The 12,384-nt window shown below is 53.8% G+C and overlaps 5 protein-coding genes across 5 annotated transcripts; 3 read left to right on the top strand and 2 right to left on the bottom strand.

The window, feature by feature from the left end:
- Window positions 1-514: 514 nt before the first annotated feature.
- ASPZODRAFT_88902 (hypothetical protein) lies at window positions 515-4,402 on the top strand. Its single transcript, XM_022730333.1, has 2 exons — window positions 515-813; window positions 891-4,402. The coding sequence occupies exons 1-2, from the start codon at window positions 736-738 to the stop codon at window positions 3,960-3,962; spliced, it is 3,150 nt and encodes a 1,049-aa protein (XP_022584122.1). The 5' UTR covers window positions 515-735; the 3' UTR covers window positions 3,963-4,402.
- A 210-nt stretch (window positions 4,403-4,612) lies between these two features.
- ASPZODRAFT_156707 (hypothetical protein) lies at window positions 4,613-6,010 on the top strand (the record flags this gene model as incomplete). Its single annotated transcript, XM_022726278.1, has 3 exons — window positions 4,613-4,628; window positions 4,796-5,293; window positions 5,352-6,010. 3 exons carry the CDS (start codon window positions 4,613-4,615, stop codon window positions 5,969-5,971), a joined length of 1,134 nt encoding a protein of 377 aa, XP_022584123.1. The 3' UTR covers window positions 5,972-6,010.
- A 227-nt stretch (window positions 6,011-6,237) lies between these two features.
- ASPZODRAFT_128099 (hypothetical protein) lies at window positions 6,238-7,518 on the top strand. The gene is made up of 5 exons (XM_022721928.1): window positions 6,238-6,377; window positions 6,446-6,456; window positions 6,534-6,563; window positions 6,636-6,719; window positions 6,783-7,518. The coding sequence occupies exons 1-5, from the start codon at window positions 6,303-6,305 to the stop codon at window positions 7,492-7,494; spliced, it is 912 nt and encodes a 303-aa protein (XP_022584124.1). The 5' UTR covers window positions 6,238-6,302; the 3' UTR covers window positions 7,495-7,518.
- Window positions 7,519-8,406: 888 nt separating this feature from the next.
- On the bottom strand, window positions 8,407-9,963 carry ASPZODRAFT_59130 (hypothetical protein; the record flags this gene model as incomplete). The annotated part of the gene is made up of 1 exon (XM_022728822.1): window positions 8,407-9,963. One exon carries the CDS (start codon window positions 9,961-9,963, stop codon window positions 8,407-8,409), a length of 1,557 nt encoding a protein of 518 aa, XP_022584125.1.
- A 661-nt stretch (window positions 9,964-10,624) lies between these two features.
- Window positions 10,625-11,993, bottom strand: ASPZODRAFT_984179 (hypothetical protein). Its single transcript, XM_022730577.1, has 3 exons — window positions 11,657-11,993; window positions 11,371-11,419; window positions 10,625-11,070 (listed from the first exon to the last, which is right to left on the bottom strand). Exons 1-3 carry the CDS (start codon window positions 11,834-11,836, stop codon window positions 10,865-10,867), a joined length of 435 nt encoding a protein of 144 aa, XP_022584126.1. The 5' UTR covers window positions 11,837-11,993; the 3' UTR covers window positions 10,625-10,864.
- Between the last annotated feature and the right edge of the window lie 391 nt (window positions 11,994-12,384).

Below are 12,384 nucleotides of genomic sequence, written 5' to 3' on the forward strand. Positions count from 1 at the left end.
GCTACTCGAGACAGCAATACTAAAGAACAAGTCTGGTCCCAGACACTGGCCATAGGGCAACTGGCAGCAGGTCAGACGACAATAAGATTGATAAACATCCCAGTATCACCATTTAGGTACCTAGGTATCTATTCCATGCATAAGCTAGGTACCTACCTGGCCTAGTCACCTCGTATCTATGCTGATGGTGTCATCGTACCGAATATACCTTGTTGTATCCAATCCTGAAACATATCTGTACTGAGGATATAGTTACCTAATAATGCTGCAGAAGTATGGCTGCAGAAAATATTAATAGAAATTCATGAACAAGGAATTATCCATTTTTTTTTGCTAATTATTACTTAGACTCCCTTTATGTATTATATATTGATAATCTATTTACCTAGTCAACTACCTAGCTACCTAGGAATAATTATTATTATCACCTGGGAAGAGAGGCTGGTAAGACATGCATGTGACTTGCCCAATGGAATCTCGGGCTCGCCAAACTCTCCCGGACTTTCTCCCCCTACCCAAGAAGGGCGGCCTTATAAGACACACGGAACGCAGGGTTGAGCTCGATCGCGATCTGTCATCAATATATTTAATTAATACTTATTTGATTTTGTCCGGGCATCAGATCTCAGTGATAGTTCCTAATACCGACAGCGAGAGACAACAGGCAGCAACGTGGATGTGTATCGACCGCCCTAACTTCCCAACACACATCCCACTCAGCTGAGGACCAGCGTGATGGCCTCGCAATCCGCTGCTCCACGCATTTCGTCGGGCTCGGCGAGATCGCAGTCGTCTGCGTCTCGAGGGGTCGTGGTGAGTTTCTGACTTTTCGTTGATGACATCTGTTTATTTGTTATTTTTTGTGTCTTCCGCTGACTTGACTGGACAAGCCCGATAAGCAGATCTCCCAGATCGAAAAGAGCGTCACCCATCTGCTCGTGGCCACCAAGCAGCTCCTCGAAACCCTGACCCAATGGTCACGCAAACAGGCATCGGAGACCGAGGTCTCGGATGTCTACGTGCGCCTCGGATACGAGTTCAACCTCGCCTGCCGCGCGTTCAACGCCATTGGAGTTGATACCTCTGACCTTGGCCCCGTACCGGATCTGCTGCGCACCATCCTCGAAGACACCCTCAGCCAGGACGCCTCACCGCAGAGCCTCGACCGCTATTTGCCTCGTATCCGTGACATCATCATAAACCTCCTCCAGGGTCTCAAGAAGAAGCAGGCCCGCCTGCGCTCCCGTCAGCAGAGAGATGACACTAGACCGGGGTCAGGCCGACAGGCAAGCGCGGGAAGCATCTCGAGCACGCAGGTCGGGGTAAATCAGGCATATGAGGAGGCCGCGGCCACTGTAACTTCGCCGCGCCGCCAACCGGGGCGTCGCTTCGGGAGCAATGGCTCGCTCGAGGATCCGGCCGTCCCCCCTCGAACCTCCTCTGCAAACCCATCGGTTGATCCTCGTGGAGCGAGCTTCTCGGAACGGGAAGCTTCCCGGCGAGATGTCCACAGTCCGGCCCCCGGCTCGCATCCACCATATCCAGAAAACGGCTCGCCGTCGACTACAACAAAACAAATGCCGATGCCTACCTATCCGACCCCTCATCCTCCACCGCCTCCACCGCCGAAAGAAGACGATGCCTTGGGGGCTCTCCAGCGAAGCGGTGAGCTCGAGCGCCGAGCCTCGAGGAGGTTCTCTGCCTATCAAATCCAAAAGCATCTGGGCGCCTCGACAAATGGTGTTCCGGTTCTCCCGTCTCAGAATTCGCCTGTGCCTAATCGAGGAAGAGACGTCCGTGAGTCATTGAATGCGGTTCGGCTACGGGGCTCTGTTGTCCATGGGAGACAGAAGTCCGTGAGTCGATTGCATGAATCAATTTCGTCCAAAACCACCTCGGTTCAAGTGCCTCCAAGGATTCCGGACGACGACGAAGAAGAAGGAAGCGCTCGCGCCCGAATCCGCGTTGACCCTCCCAATGAGCTTCCGGTAGACAGCTCCCCGACAGCCAAAACCCCTGAGGACAAGCTTCGTCAGCCCTTAGAGAACGAGGCGCGAGACGAACCGATCATTGGCGCGAGTCAGCCAACTTTACCGCGCCCTGTCGAAGAGCCTGCGCTCGCAGAACCCTTCGAGCCGGTCAAGGCAAATGGCCCTGATGGGAGAATGGGCCCAGGGACTCCCAAGACACAACGTCAAGCCTCCATTGGGGTCGCCTCCACGCCGCCGCAGTCATCACAGTATTCCATTGAGCAGCCGTCTCCTGGGAAGGAGATGACTCTCTTCTTACAGTATAAGACTAAGATCAAGAAATATATTCTTCCAGAAGGCCCAGTGGGCCTTACTATCGGGAGAATCCAGTTAGCCTTCATTGAAAAATTCGCCTGGAATGTTCACAACAACGGGCTCGATCTGCCGGAGATATACATCCAAGACCCCATTTCCGGCATCCGACATGAACTTGAGGATCTGAATGATGTCAAGGATCGCTCTGTGCTGGTCCTAAATGTGGACACATTGGATGAGGTTAAACGACATTTCGACGAGAGCTTAGGCGGTGTGCGCCGCTTGATTGAAGGCGTGAAAGGCAGCCTCGATGGACAAGAGAGTATTATCCAGCGTGTCTCCGACCGTCAGTTAGAGGCAGCAAAGGAGATGGCTCGCCTCGCCGCTGCTCGGCCAGTGCCCATGCCCATCCCCAAATCTACTCAATCCGGGGAGGCTCCAGCTGCGTCCTTATCCGGAAGCAGCAGCCAGATCGCCGAGCTCCAGAGCCTGCGTCGCGATCTTGCCGTGCTCCGCCAGACCTACGCCACCTTTACATCCGACATTGCTACGTCTATGAATGCGGTTCGCGCCAAGGCCAGCAACATCAAGAGCGCAGCTGCAGATGTCGTCGTGCCTTCGTTCGAAGGGGATGCGGGCCGCGCACGTGTTAACTCTGGCAAGAAGGACCTGGCAGACGAGTCCGAACGGCTTGTGGCTCGTGTGGACGACCTTCAGGACCTGGTCGAGGACCTCCGTAAGGACGTTGTCACGCGAGGTGTGCGACCCCTGCCAAGACAGCTGGAAGCGGTCAGCAAGGACATTGCCGCCGCCAACCGTGAGATCAAGAAAATGAAAGACTTCTTGAAACGCGAGAAGCCCGTGTGGACCAAGATCTGGGAGAAGGAGTTGCAGCTCGTCTGTGAGGAGCGTGACCAGCTGACAATGCAGGAAGACCTTGCCGCCGATCTCGAAGACGACCTGGACAAGGCTGCTCAGACGTTTGCCCTGGTCGAGCAGGCAACAAAGCAGCAGTCAATGACGAACGAAAGTGGCAGCAGCGGGCCAGTTCTCCGCAGCACATCCCGGAACCTGGTGATCGAGCCGGCGGTTGATCCCATGAAAGCCAAGGACAGTCTCCTGGGTGAGGTGCGAGCTTTGCAGCCGAACCACGAATCCCGTGTTGAAGCTATCGAGCGGGCAGAGAAGGCACGACAGAAAGAACTCGAGAGTCGACGGGTCGAGCCTTTCCTGAGAGAACTTGGCTCTTTCGTCAGGGAAGGAAAGCTGAAGAAGAGCGGCGGGGTAGAAGAAGCCGAACGGCTTCGCCGCGCCAAGGACGAACGGAACCGCAAGGAAAACTGGGAAAGACAGCAGGCGAGAAATGCTGAGATTGAGAAAGCTGCCGCCGAAGAAGCCGCCGCCGCCGCCGATCAGGCGACAACAGAGTCCACCGGTGAACCCGACAGTGAATCCACACACCCCGAGTCCGCCGAAGACACCGGCAGCCATGAGGCAGATGAAGTCACCCCATCCTCGGACAGATCGCAGTCCCCAGCGAACGAGCCGGTGCAGCAGCATCAGGAGGAGGAGGAGGAGGAGGAGGAGGAGGAGGAGGAGGAGCAAGAGACGGACCACAACCATTCAGAGTACGAGTCTGCCAAGGATGAGACTCCTGCAGAGTCGCCGGGTATGTAGTTCTTATTTCATTGCACCGAACTACAAATCCATCAACCTCCCGTTCGTGCTTGATAGGCGCCTGACATGGAGAAAACAAAATCAGCATCCTCGAAAAAACGATCGTCGTGGTTGCCCTCCATTTTTTCCGGCTGAGACTATCTATAACTATTCTCTCTCTCTCTCTCTTTGCATGATCATTTCCATCTTTCTATCCAATTATATTCACGAGCGTCGGCCATCGACCCTTTTATTTCTGCATGCTATTCGTTTATCCCTTTGATCCTTTCACATTTCATTTCCCCTTCCCTTTTGCATCACTCCTGTTTTCCACGCGTCGCCGACGATACCCCCGCCACAGCAGTGGCCTGTTATGATCATCGTGATGAGCAGGCGTGATTTTGATAGCGTATACTATGACTTCACTTCGCATTGTCCCATACCAAGATATGTAATAGACGAATACTTAGTTCCTATGTAGATTGGGAGAACCAATCATGTAATTATCATTCTACAGGGATGGGCAAGGTAATAGTGGTACCCGATATGCAGTATGCAGTACGGAGTACCATACAAGACCCCAGCCATCGATTTATTATTGATCAATGCTCTCTGGGATTTCCTATTTTTAAATCTTACGTATCTGACCTGGTCAAGATGATCGAGTTTCCATGATCTATCGTACTTGTAAGTACTCGCCATCTGAATTAACCACATAACCATCTTACTTAACCACTACCTAGGTACCTAACCTATACCAAGCTCAACTATTAGAATGCTTCTAGCACTCATATTCATCACACCGTTTCTCATCCAATCGAGCTCCGCAGAAGCTCGCCTTAATTCCTCCATAGATGTGGACGTCGACAAGATCCTCGCCCTCCAGGCCGCGCTGGAGACCAAGCTGGCTCTGACGCCCGTGCAGGGTGTGAAGAAGATGCACCCCGACGAGGGGGACAAGTTCTTCTTCGAGGACTGGAGATTCGTGAGCGGTGAAGCCGAACAAGATCTTTATGACTCGCTGCTGGACAGGAAGGTACTCAACTGGACCTCCAGATCGTACACACCTCACTTACCGTTCTCTGGTGTCGATTCTTCTCGCCATAAACGATCCTTCCAGTGTCCGACGGGAACGACCAGCTGTGAATCCATCGACCGGGCAGGTTACTGCTGTGGAACAGACGATGTTTGTATCCTTGTGCAGGAAACGGGGTCTGGCGATGTGGGCTGCTGTCCCGAGGGAGAGACCTGTTCGGATATCATTGGGAGTTGTCGAACAGGCCTTACGGCCTGTCCGGAGTCGGTGGGGGGTGGGTGCTGTTTGCCGGGGTATGAGTGTGTGAGTGGTGGTTGTATGTCTTCCCTATGGATCCGGACTGCTTGATGTTTTTCGGGTATTGATTGATATAGGTGCATTTGTTTCTACAGTGACTGTGACGGTGCATTCGACCTCCTCTACTTCGACATCAACGTCTACTACATCTTCAAAAACTACGACAACTACTTCATCTACTATCCCAAGTACGACATCGACTAATCTGATCGCGCCAGCGCGGCCGACAGAGTCGACTGCGTCCACATCTAGTATCACGAGCACCAAAGCCACCAGCACAAGCACTCATAAAACCACCGCGTCCGTCTGTCCGACCGGTTTCTATGCCTGTTCGGCTGTCTACCAGGGCGGATGCTGCCGTACCGGGCGTGACTGTGACACCACCTCATGCCCGATCACCTCGTCGTCCACGATCGTCTCCGACGGCGTCACTGTCGTCGTCCCCGTCACAACCTCTACCAACAGCGGCGGCGGCGGCAGCGGCAGCTGTGCCAGCGGGTGGTTCAGCTGTGCCGACACTGTCGGCGGGGGCTGCTGTCCGACAGGATTCGTGTGTGGTGCGAGCTGTACGGCGACGGCGTCTACGGCGACGGGAACGGTGGCCAAGGAGCAGGCAGGGAGTGCTGGAAACGCGGTAGCTCCCGATGGTCTCTATCTGATGGGGGCATTTCTGCTTATTGGCGCTTTTCTCCTGTAAATGATTAGACGATAACTAATGACGAATGAAATGCTCAAGAATTAAGAATCACTGCCAGCTAAAACAATATCTACTCGGTTATTTAACTCGGCCCCGTGGGGGCCAGTGGGGAGGAACTAGCGTGACACCGTCCCTGAGTTCGGCGACGACTTCCACCGCCGGGATCGGCAATGTGCAGTGATTTACTCCTCTCGCTTCACAGCTTTCTTCCCAGACCTTTGTGTTCTTTTGTATTTTGTATTTCTTTTGTTTCTCTGCTTGTCTTCTCTGTACTCCACTCTATACCTTTATCGCTGCAGCTTGTCTCACGCGCTTGACTGTGATAGCCACCATGTCGACCGGCAACCAACAACCCCTCCCCTTCGTCTACCAGTTCGCTGCTGGTGCCGTCGCGGGTGTCTCCGAGGTGAATTCTTCCTCTGATCTTGATCGGATCTCCAGATTGCTGAAAAATTGCTGACTCGTCCTTTGTAGATTCTAGTGATGTACGTCGTTGATCGCTGCTTTGGCAAACCCCTCTCCTACGAACGGTTCCGGTTCTAACCGATGCTACGATAAACAGGTACCCGCTGGATGTGGTCAAGACACGAGTGTAAGTGGAAGCGGTGACAATTTTCCGTCTCAATCGGGCGTGCGACTGACGGGCTGGCGCAAAATCATACAGTCAGCTTCAGCAGGGTGGAGGCACCGGCGCGGACTCCTACAATGGCATGTTCGATTGCTTCCGCAAGATCATCAAGAATGAGGGGTACGTCCTTCCATTGAGCAGTATGTATTCTACAATACGGGTGTAGTATACTAAAAGCCTTAGATTCTCCCGTCTGTACCGTGGTATCACCGCTCCGATCCTGATGGAGGCCCCCAAGCGTGCGACCAAGTTCGCGGCCAACGACAGCTGGGGTGCCTTCTACCGCAACCTGTTTGGCGTTGAAAAGCAGACACAGAGCCTGGCTGTGCTCACAGGTGCGACGGCCGGCGCGACGGAATCCTTCGTTGTCGTCCCCTTTGAGCTGGTCAAGATTCGTCTGCAGGATAAGGCGTCGGCCGGCAAGTACAACGGCATGCTGGACGTTGTGAGGAAGATCGTGCAGCAGGAAGGTCTGCTGGCGATGTACAACGGGCTGGAGGCGACCCTGTGGCGCCACATCCTGTGGAACGCAGGCTACTTCGGCTGCATCTTCCAGGTGCGCGCGCAGCTGCCCCCCGCGGAGCCTGGCAACAAGGGCCAGCAGACGCGCAACGACCTGATTGCGGGAGGCATCGGTGGTACCGCCGGTACCATCCTCAACACCCCGATGGACGTCGTCAAGTCCCGCATCCAGAACAGCCCCAAGGTCCCCGGCCAGCTGCCCAGGTACAACTGGGCGTGGCCTGCCCTCGGCACCGTCATGAAGGAGGAAGGCTTCGGCGCTCTTTACAAGGGCTTCCTGCCCAAGGTCCTTCGTCTTGGCCCTGGCGGCGGTATCCTCCTTGTTGTCTTCACCGGCGTCATGGACTTCTTCCGCAAGATGCGTGCCGAATAAAAAAAAAAAAGCTTGAAAATATTTCTTGAACCGCCACCACCATCATCATCATCTCTTCGTGTTCTCTTGTCATGACATAGTTATATTTGATGCTATCTGACCATGTTTCTACTTCTGTTTCTACATAGGTATCGTCAATAAATATCAACGATAGAAATAGATACATATATCTGAAAGGCAAGCAAGCTGGTAGATAAGATGCCTACAGGACCTGTTTACAGAGTACCTAAGTAGCTAGAAAGACAAGAATACCCATTCGTCTCATGATACCTAACTAGCTATATGCTCTGTATGGATGAGTTTCAACTGACAGTGAATCGATTAAAACATACAGTGCTACTACAGTACTTGACTAGCTGCTATTCAATAACTACAATACTCAAGGTCAGACAAATGGGTATCGATTCGAAGAGGCGGTAACTACCACCACAGTACATCATGTAGAAACCATCGAAAAGAGACTAGAATCAACCGCAAAAAAAGATAACAAGTAGAAAAAAAACAGGAATTAGGTCCATAGCGTAATATTGGACAAAACCGTTGCAGATAGCATCGCAGATAGCGTCGAAGAAAGATAGCGTCGAGACCCGAATTATGTATCAGTAATTGTGATGCGAGAGAGCAGGGGGAAAAAAAAAAGAAAAATGATGGAAATCAACGCAAATGAAGGCAAGAAAAATGAGAAGAAAATAAGAATAAAATAGGAATAGAGCAGGATATATGTGGCAAAGATAACGCGAAAACACATAAAGCATATTAAGAAAGAATATAGGGCAAATGGAAAAGCAAACTCTCAAACAGACTTGACTATACGCCTGTCTTCCTCCGATGACGCCTGGTATGCAAATATCATGTCATGACTAACTTGTCGTCCCCCCCCCGCGCTTCGAAGACTCTTGGCTTCGGTACTCATCAGTTCATGTCCATCGAGTACTCGTCTTCTTCCTTGAAGCTGATACCCGCATGGCCCGAGCTGTTCCAGTACTGCGGCTGGCCATGGCCAGCGCTGTTAGCTCCGCTGCTGGCCCCGCTGTTGAAGCCTGGGCTTAGGCTTTGGGGGCTCAGGGCCCCAGTGCCGGAGACGGGCTCGCCAGCCAGGTTGGTGTGCTTGGGCACTCGCAATCCGCTACCAGGCCCCCGACTGTAGCCAAAGGTCGACGCGTCGTTCTTGTCCATCGCGTCGAGCAGCTCGCTGCGCATTCGCTTCTCTTCCTCTGTCTGCTCGAACGGCCAGCTGGCGCCCAGGCTGCCCAGCAGCTCCGCCAGTTCGGCCTCTTGTTGCATCTTGACATGGAGAGCCCACATCAGGTCCCGCATCCAGCCCACGGCGCCGTTGAGGATGTCGCCCTTGTTGGGACCTTTTTCCTTTTCCTCGATGGGCAGGCCCATGGTGATGTTGCCGGGCGTCGCTCGCCGCCCGTTGCCGCCGGCCAAGAGCGAGGTGGCCGTGTTGTTGGTGGCCGGTCCCCCACCGAGGCCCGCGGCGGATAGAGTGTTGTTATTCACCAGCTGCTTGCGAACCTTGTCATCTTCCAGCCGGTGCTGGGGCACCAGGTGCGATAGATCCTGGATCCGTTCATTAATGTTGTCGCGCCGCCGGCGTTCAACCAGGTTGTGCGAGGCCCGGCGGCGACGCCGCTTCGCTTCCTGGGACTCGAGATCCTGGCCACCGCCCCCGGGAAGGTGGGTATCAACCTTGGCCGGCAAGGAGGCGTGTTTCCCAGACTTGAGAATTTCGGAGATCCCGGCGTGGTGAGAAGGATGGCCGGGGGAGGAAATGGGCGATTCCATAAACGAGTGGGCGCTGCCCGGGGTGCCATCCCATTGGCTGGAGAGCGTCTTTTGGTGGCGGTGCTGTAGGCCGGCGGTGCGAATGGGCTGAGTGGGGAAGCTCCCGGACTCGGGAGTGCCGAGTGTAAGGGCGCCGAGAGCGGGGGTCTTGGGTGTCATCGGGGTTCGGCCGTCGGACGAGGTACGGTCAACGGCCTGCAGACTGGGGCGGGCCTTGGAGTTGAGGTAGCTCTGCTCCAGGTGGGAGCCGGCGCTCTGCAGATGAGAGGAGCTCTGCGGGTTGAGACCGCGGAACTGGTCGTAGTTGAAACTCCCATGGATAAAAGGGCTCTGGATCGGGGCGCCTTCCGGGGTGTTGGAGTACATCTGCGAGATCTGGTTGGGGTGGCTCATGGGCATGCCGATTCCCGAGTGCTGCGGCGGCGGCGGCTGGTCTTGCAAAAAGTTCATACCATTGGCACTCTGGCCGTTGATCTCCAGGTCTAGCAACTCGTCGGTATCGATTCCGGAGTTGCCGAAGTTAAAGCTCGATGACATGTTCTGTCCCGAACCGAAGGAGTAGGGCAGAAAGCCGCCATTGTGTTGCATGGTGAGGTCTGACGGATCGACACCGTCAGGCCCACTGCCAAACTGGTTCCCAAACTGCTGATGAGGTAGCGAGAAGCCTGAGTGAGACATCATGAACTGGTTCGGGTTGCCGTGGCGGTCGTCAGGTTCGTCTTTGATGTACACCGCACTTCCGTCAGCCATCTCTCTCTCTCTCTCTCTATCTCTCCACGGTACTAAGGAACAGCCCAGCGATGACAGTCGCAAGGGCAGATTCCCGTACCACAAAATATATTTTGCCAGTTCCTAGCAATATAGAAAGTTCGGGAACTGTGAATAACCAGAGGCCATCAGCGGTTAACCCTGCCGGATTTTGTTCCGCGCGAGAGACAAGTCATACCTTGATCTGTTCCAGAGGATATGTGTACTATATTCTTTCTATACCCAGAATTGCGGTGGGATCGTCACAAGATGTTGCGCAATTTTGTATAGGGGACGTAGTAAGGGTTTGAGTCAAAAGGGCGTTTCGCAGGGGCGGGGGTTAGAGCGCCTAAAGAATTCCCATCTGTCAGCCGGATCACCGACCAGAAGAACTACCCCCATAAAAACTCCACACCACACAGTCGATGGACTACCTCGCAGAGAGTAAGTGATTCGTGGGCCGGTGTGGGATGCCGGGCGACACTCAAGTCGGATTCCAAAGCAGGCGATCCGGAAGGGTCTGACTGGTGCAGGCAGTACCGGGTAACTAGACGACTGCACAGTAAGATCACAGTGGCCACCGCTCCGATGCTGCCGATCGCCGAAAGGGATCCAATCTGAATAAGGAGGTCGAGGGTTAAGCGAGAAATGTGCCGAAGAAGCAGGCTGCGGTGAGTGGTGTGGCGATGAGCTGAGTCCGCCGGGCGGGTGCCAGTAGGAGGAGGTAGAGAGGGATGGATGGGGCTCAGGAGAGGAAAATGGGAGGGGGGGAGAGCGGTCAAGCGGTTGGATTCTCAGAGGAAAGTCAAGGGCAGGGAGGCCAAAAATAGCATTAAACCACGTCTGGAAAGGCCTGGGTAGAGTCAGCGAGTACAATGCAATGACTCTCGAGTCGTGAGTTGCGGTTGAGCTCCAGCCAGAGGGAGAATCTCGCTTTCTGTCCTCTCCGACCGTGGCGGGGGCGAAGCAACAAAAAGCGCTTTTTTTCTGGGGAATTTTGGGGCGCTGGTTCGGGCGGGCGGTGAGCAGCTCCCAAGACTGGGCAATTGACAAAGAACAGAGGACCGTCAACATCAACAACGTCAAGAGCCAACACCAACATCAATCAAATACGATCCTGGATCGGACGGTTTACTCCAAGGCAAATCCACACGGAGCATCATGGCACAGGCAGCCGGGGATGGCGGAAACCGGTGACTCCAAGGCAGGCAGGGCTGAGCGTCATGGTCTGACAAGGCAGAAGAGAGATTCCAGTCCGATAAGGGTGCCCCTCCGTGCCGATAAGAGAGGGAGGGAGGGAATGAACAACAACGACTGAAAGGACAGAAACATACTTACAGCTGATAAATAGGTTTGAACGGAAGATGAGCGGAGAGGGTAGTGGTATCTGGGAGGAAGATCAGATATCAGTTCTCTTTATCTATCCAGTGTGGACAGGAGAAATATGACGATCCACGGCCAGCAATGCAATGTACGGAAGATACGGCAGGACGACGTACTCCGTACGGAGTATGGATGTACGGCGTACTGTACGTACTCCGTATATGGCTCGGTGGCCGCCCACACGTGGCAGGGAACAAGGGAAGCAGCAGGGAAAAAAAGCAGAAAAGAAAGGGAAACAAACGAACGGGCCTCGAGGATTCGTGTTCGTCTCAAGGGGCTCGAGCTCTGACCGGTACGACGACTGGATGCGATCGCGAAACCGTCTCTGCAGGTTCGAAACGAGGAGAGGGAATGGGGCTATCTTTATGGCTGCAGAGGCGCCCCCTGCGGCTCTCATTTGATATACGGGACCAGAGGTCATGCAGGGCGTCGATCTTCACAGCAACGAGGCTTGACTGACTTCCTACGGGAATTACTTCTGGGTGCTGACTCCTTATCTCTAGGGAGACTTCACATGGGAGAAGGGGGTGGGCAGGCAGTGCAGCAAACAATTGGAGGAAACCCGGCTACAGGAGAATAGTGGAACTATTCACATACTATGGGTGGTGTGGGTGGGTAGGTGGTAGTACCGGTCGGATATCAATTGCACATCCCCCAGCTACAGATACCAGGAAACTAAAAATTAATCCCATGAACAGGCAACAAGGTGTCTGTCAGCTGTCACTAACGTCATGACTCACCTTAGTTTACTTATAGTGGTGGTGGTGTGTGTGTGTGTGTGTGTGGTAAATATCAGATGGCCTGTGGGCATACCGTAACTAGAGGGGTGGGGAATGACATGACCGGTATGGAAGTTTACGAGGAATATCATATCTTGATCTAGTATATCCATACACACACACACACAGAGAGAGAGAGAGAGGGAGAGAGAGAGAAAGGAAGAAGATTGCTATGTATAGCAGGTGGGCA

Source organism: Penicilliopsis zonata (assembly GCF_001890105.1).
Source record: "Penicilliopsis zonata CBS 506.65 unplaced genomic scaffold ASPZOscaffold_2, whole genome shotgun sequence".
NCBI lineage: Eukaryota > Fungi > Ascomycota > Eurotiomycetes > Eurotiales > Aspergillaceae > Penicilliopsis > Penicilliopsis zonata.

What these genes read in the sequence shown, in the direction of transcription:
- ASPZODRAFT_128099 (XM_022721928.1), top strand. Translation starts at nt 6,303, where the DNA reads ATGTCGACCGGCAACCAACAACCCCTCCCCTTCGTCTACCAGTTCGCT. An exon ending in GATGTGGTCAAGACACGAGT is followed by an intron (nt 6,564 to 6,635) that starts GTAAGTGGAAGC and finishes AAAATCATACAG; the next exon opens with TCAGCTTCAGCAGGGTGGAG. An exon ending in AAGATCATCAAGAATGAGGG is followed by an intron (nt 6,720 to 6,782) that starts GTACGTCCTTCC and finishes TAAAAGCCTTAG; the next exon opens with ATTCTCCCGTCTGTACCGTG.
- ASPZODRAFT_88902 (XM_022730333.1), top strand. Translation starts at nt 736, where the DNA reads ATGGCCTCGCAATCCGCTGCTCCACGCATTTCGTCGGGCTCGGCGAGA. An exon ending in CTGCGTCTCGAGGGGTCGTG is followed by an intron (nt 814 to 890) that starts GTGAGTTTCTGA and finishes TGACTGGACAAG; the next exon opens with CCCGATAAGCAGATCTCCCA.
- ASPZODRAFT_984179 (XM_022730577.1), bottom strand. Translation starts at nt 11,836, where the DNA reads ATGACCTCTGGTCCCGTATATCAAATGAGAGCCGCAGGGGGCGCCTCT. An exon ending in CGAATCCTCGAGGCCCGTTC is followed by an intron (nt 11,420 to 11,656) that starts GTTTGTTTCCCT and finishes TCTTCCTCCCAG; the next exon opens with ATACCACTACCCTCTCCGCT. An exon ending in TTCAAACCTATTTATCAGCT is followed by an intron (nt 11,071 to 11,370) that starts GTAAGTATGTTT and finishes TCAATTGCCCAG; the next exon opens with TCTTGGGAGCTGCTCACCGC.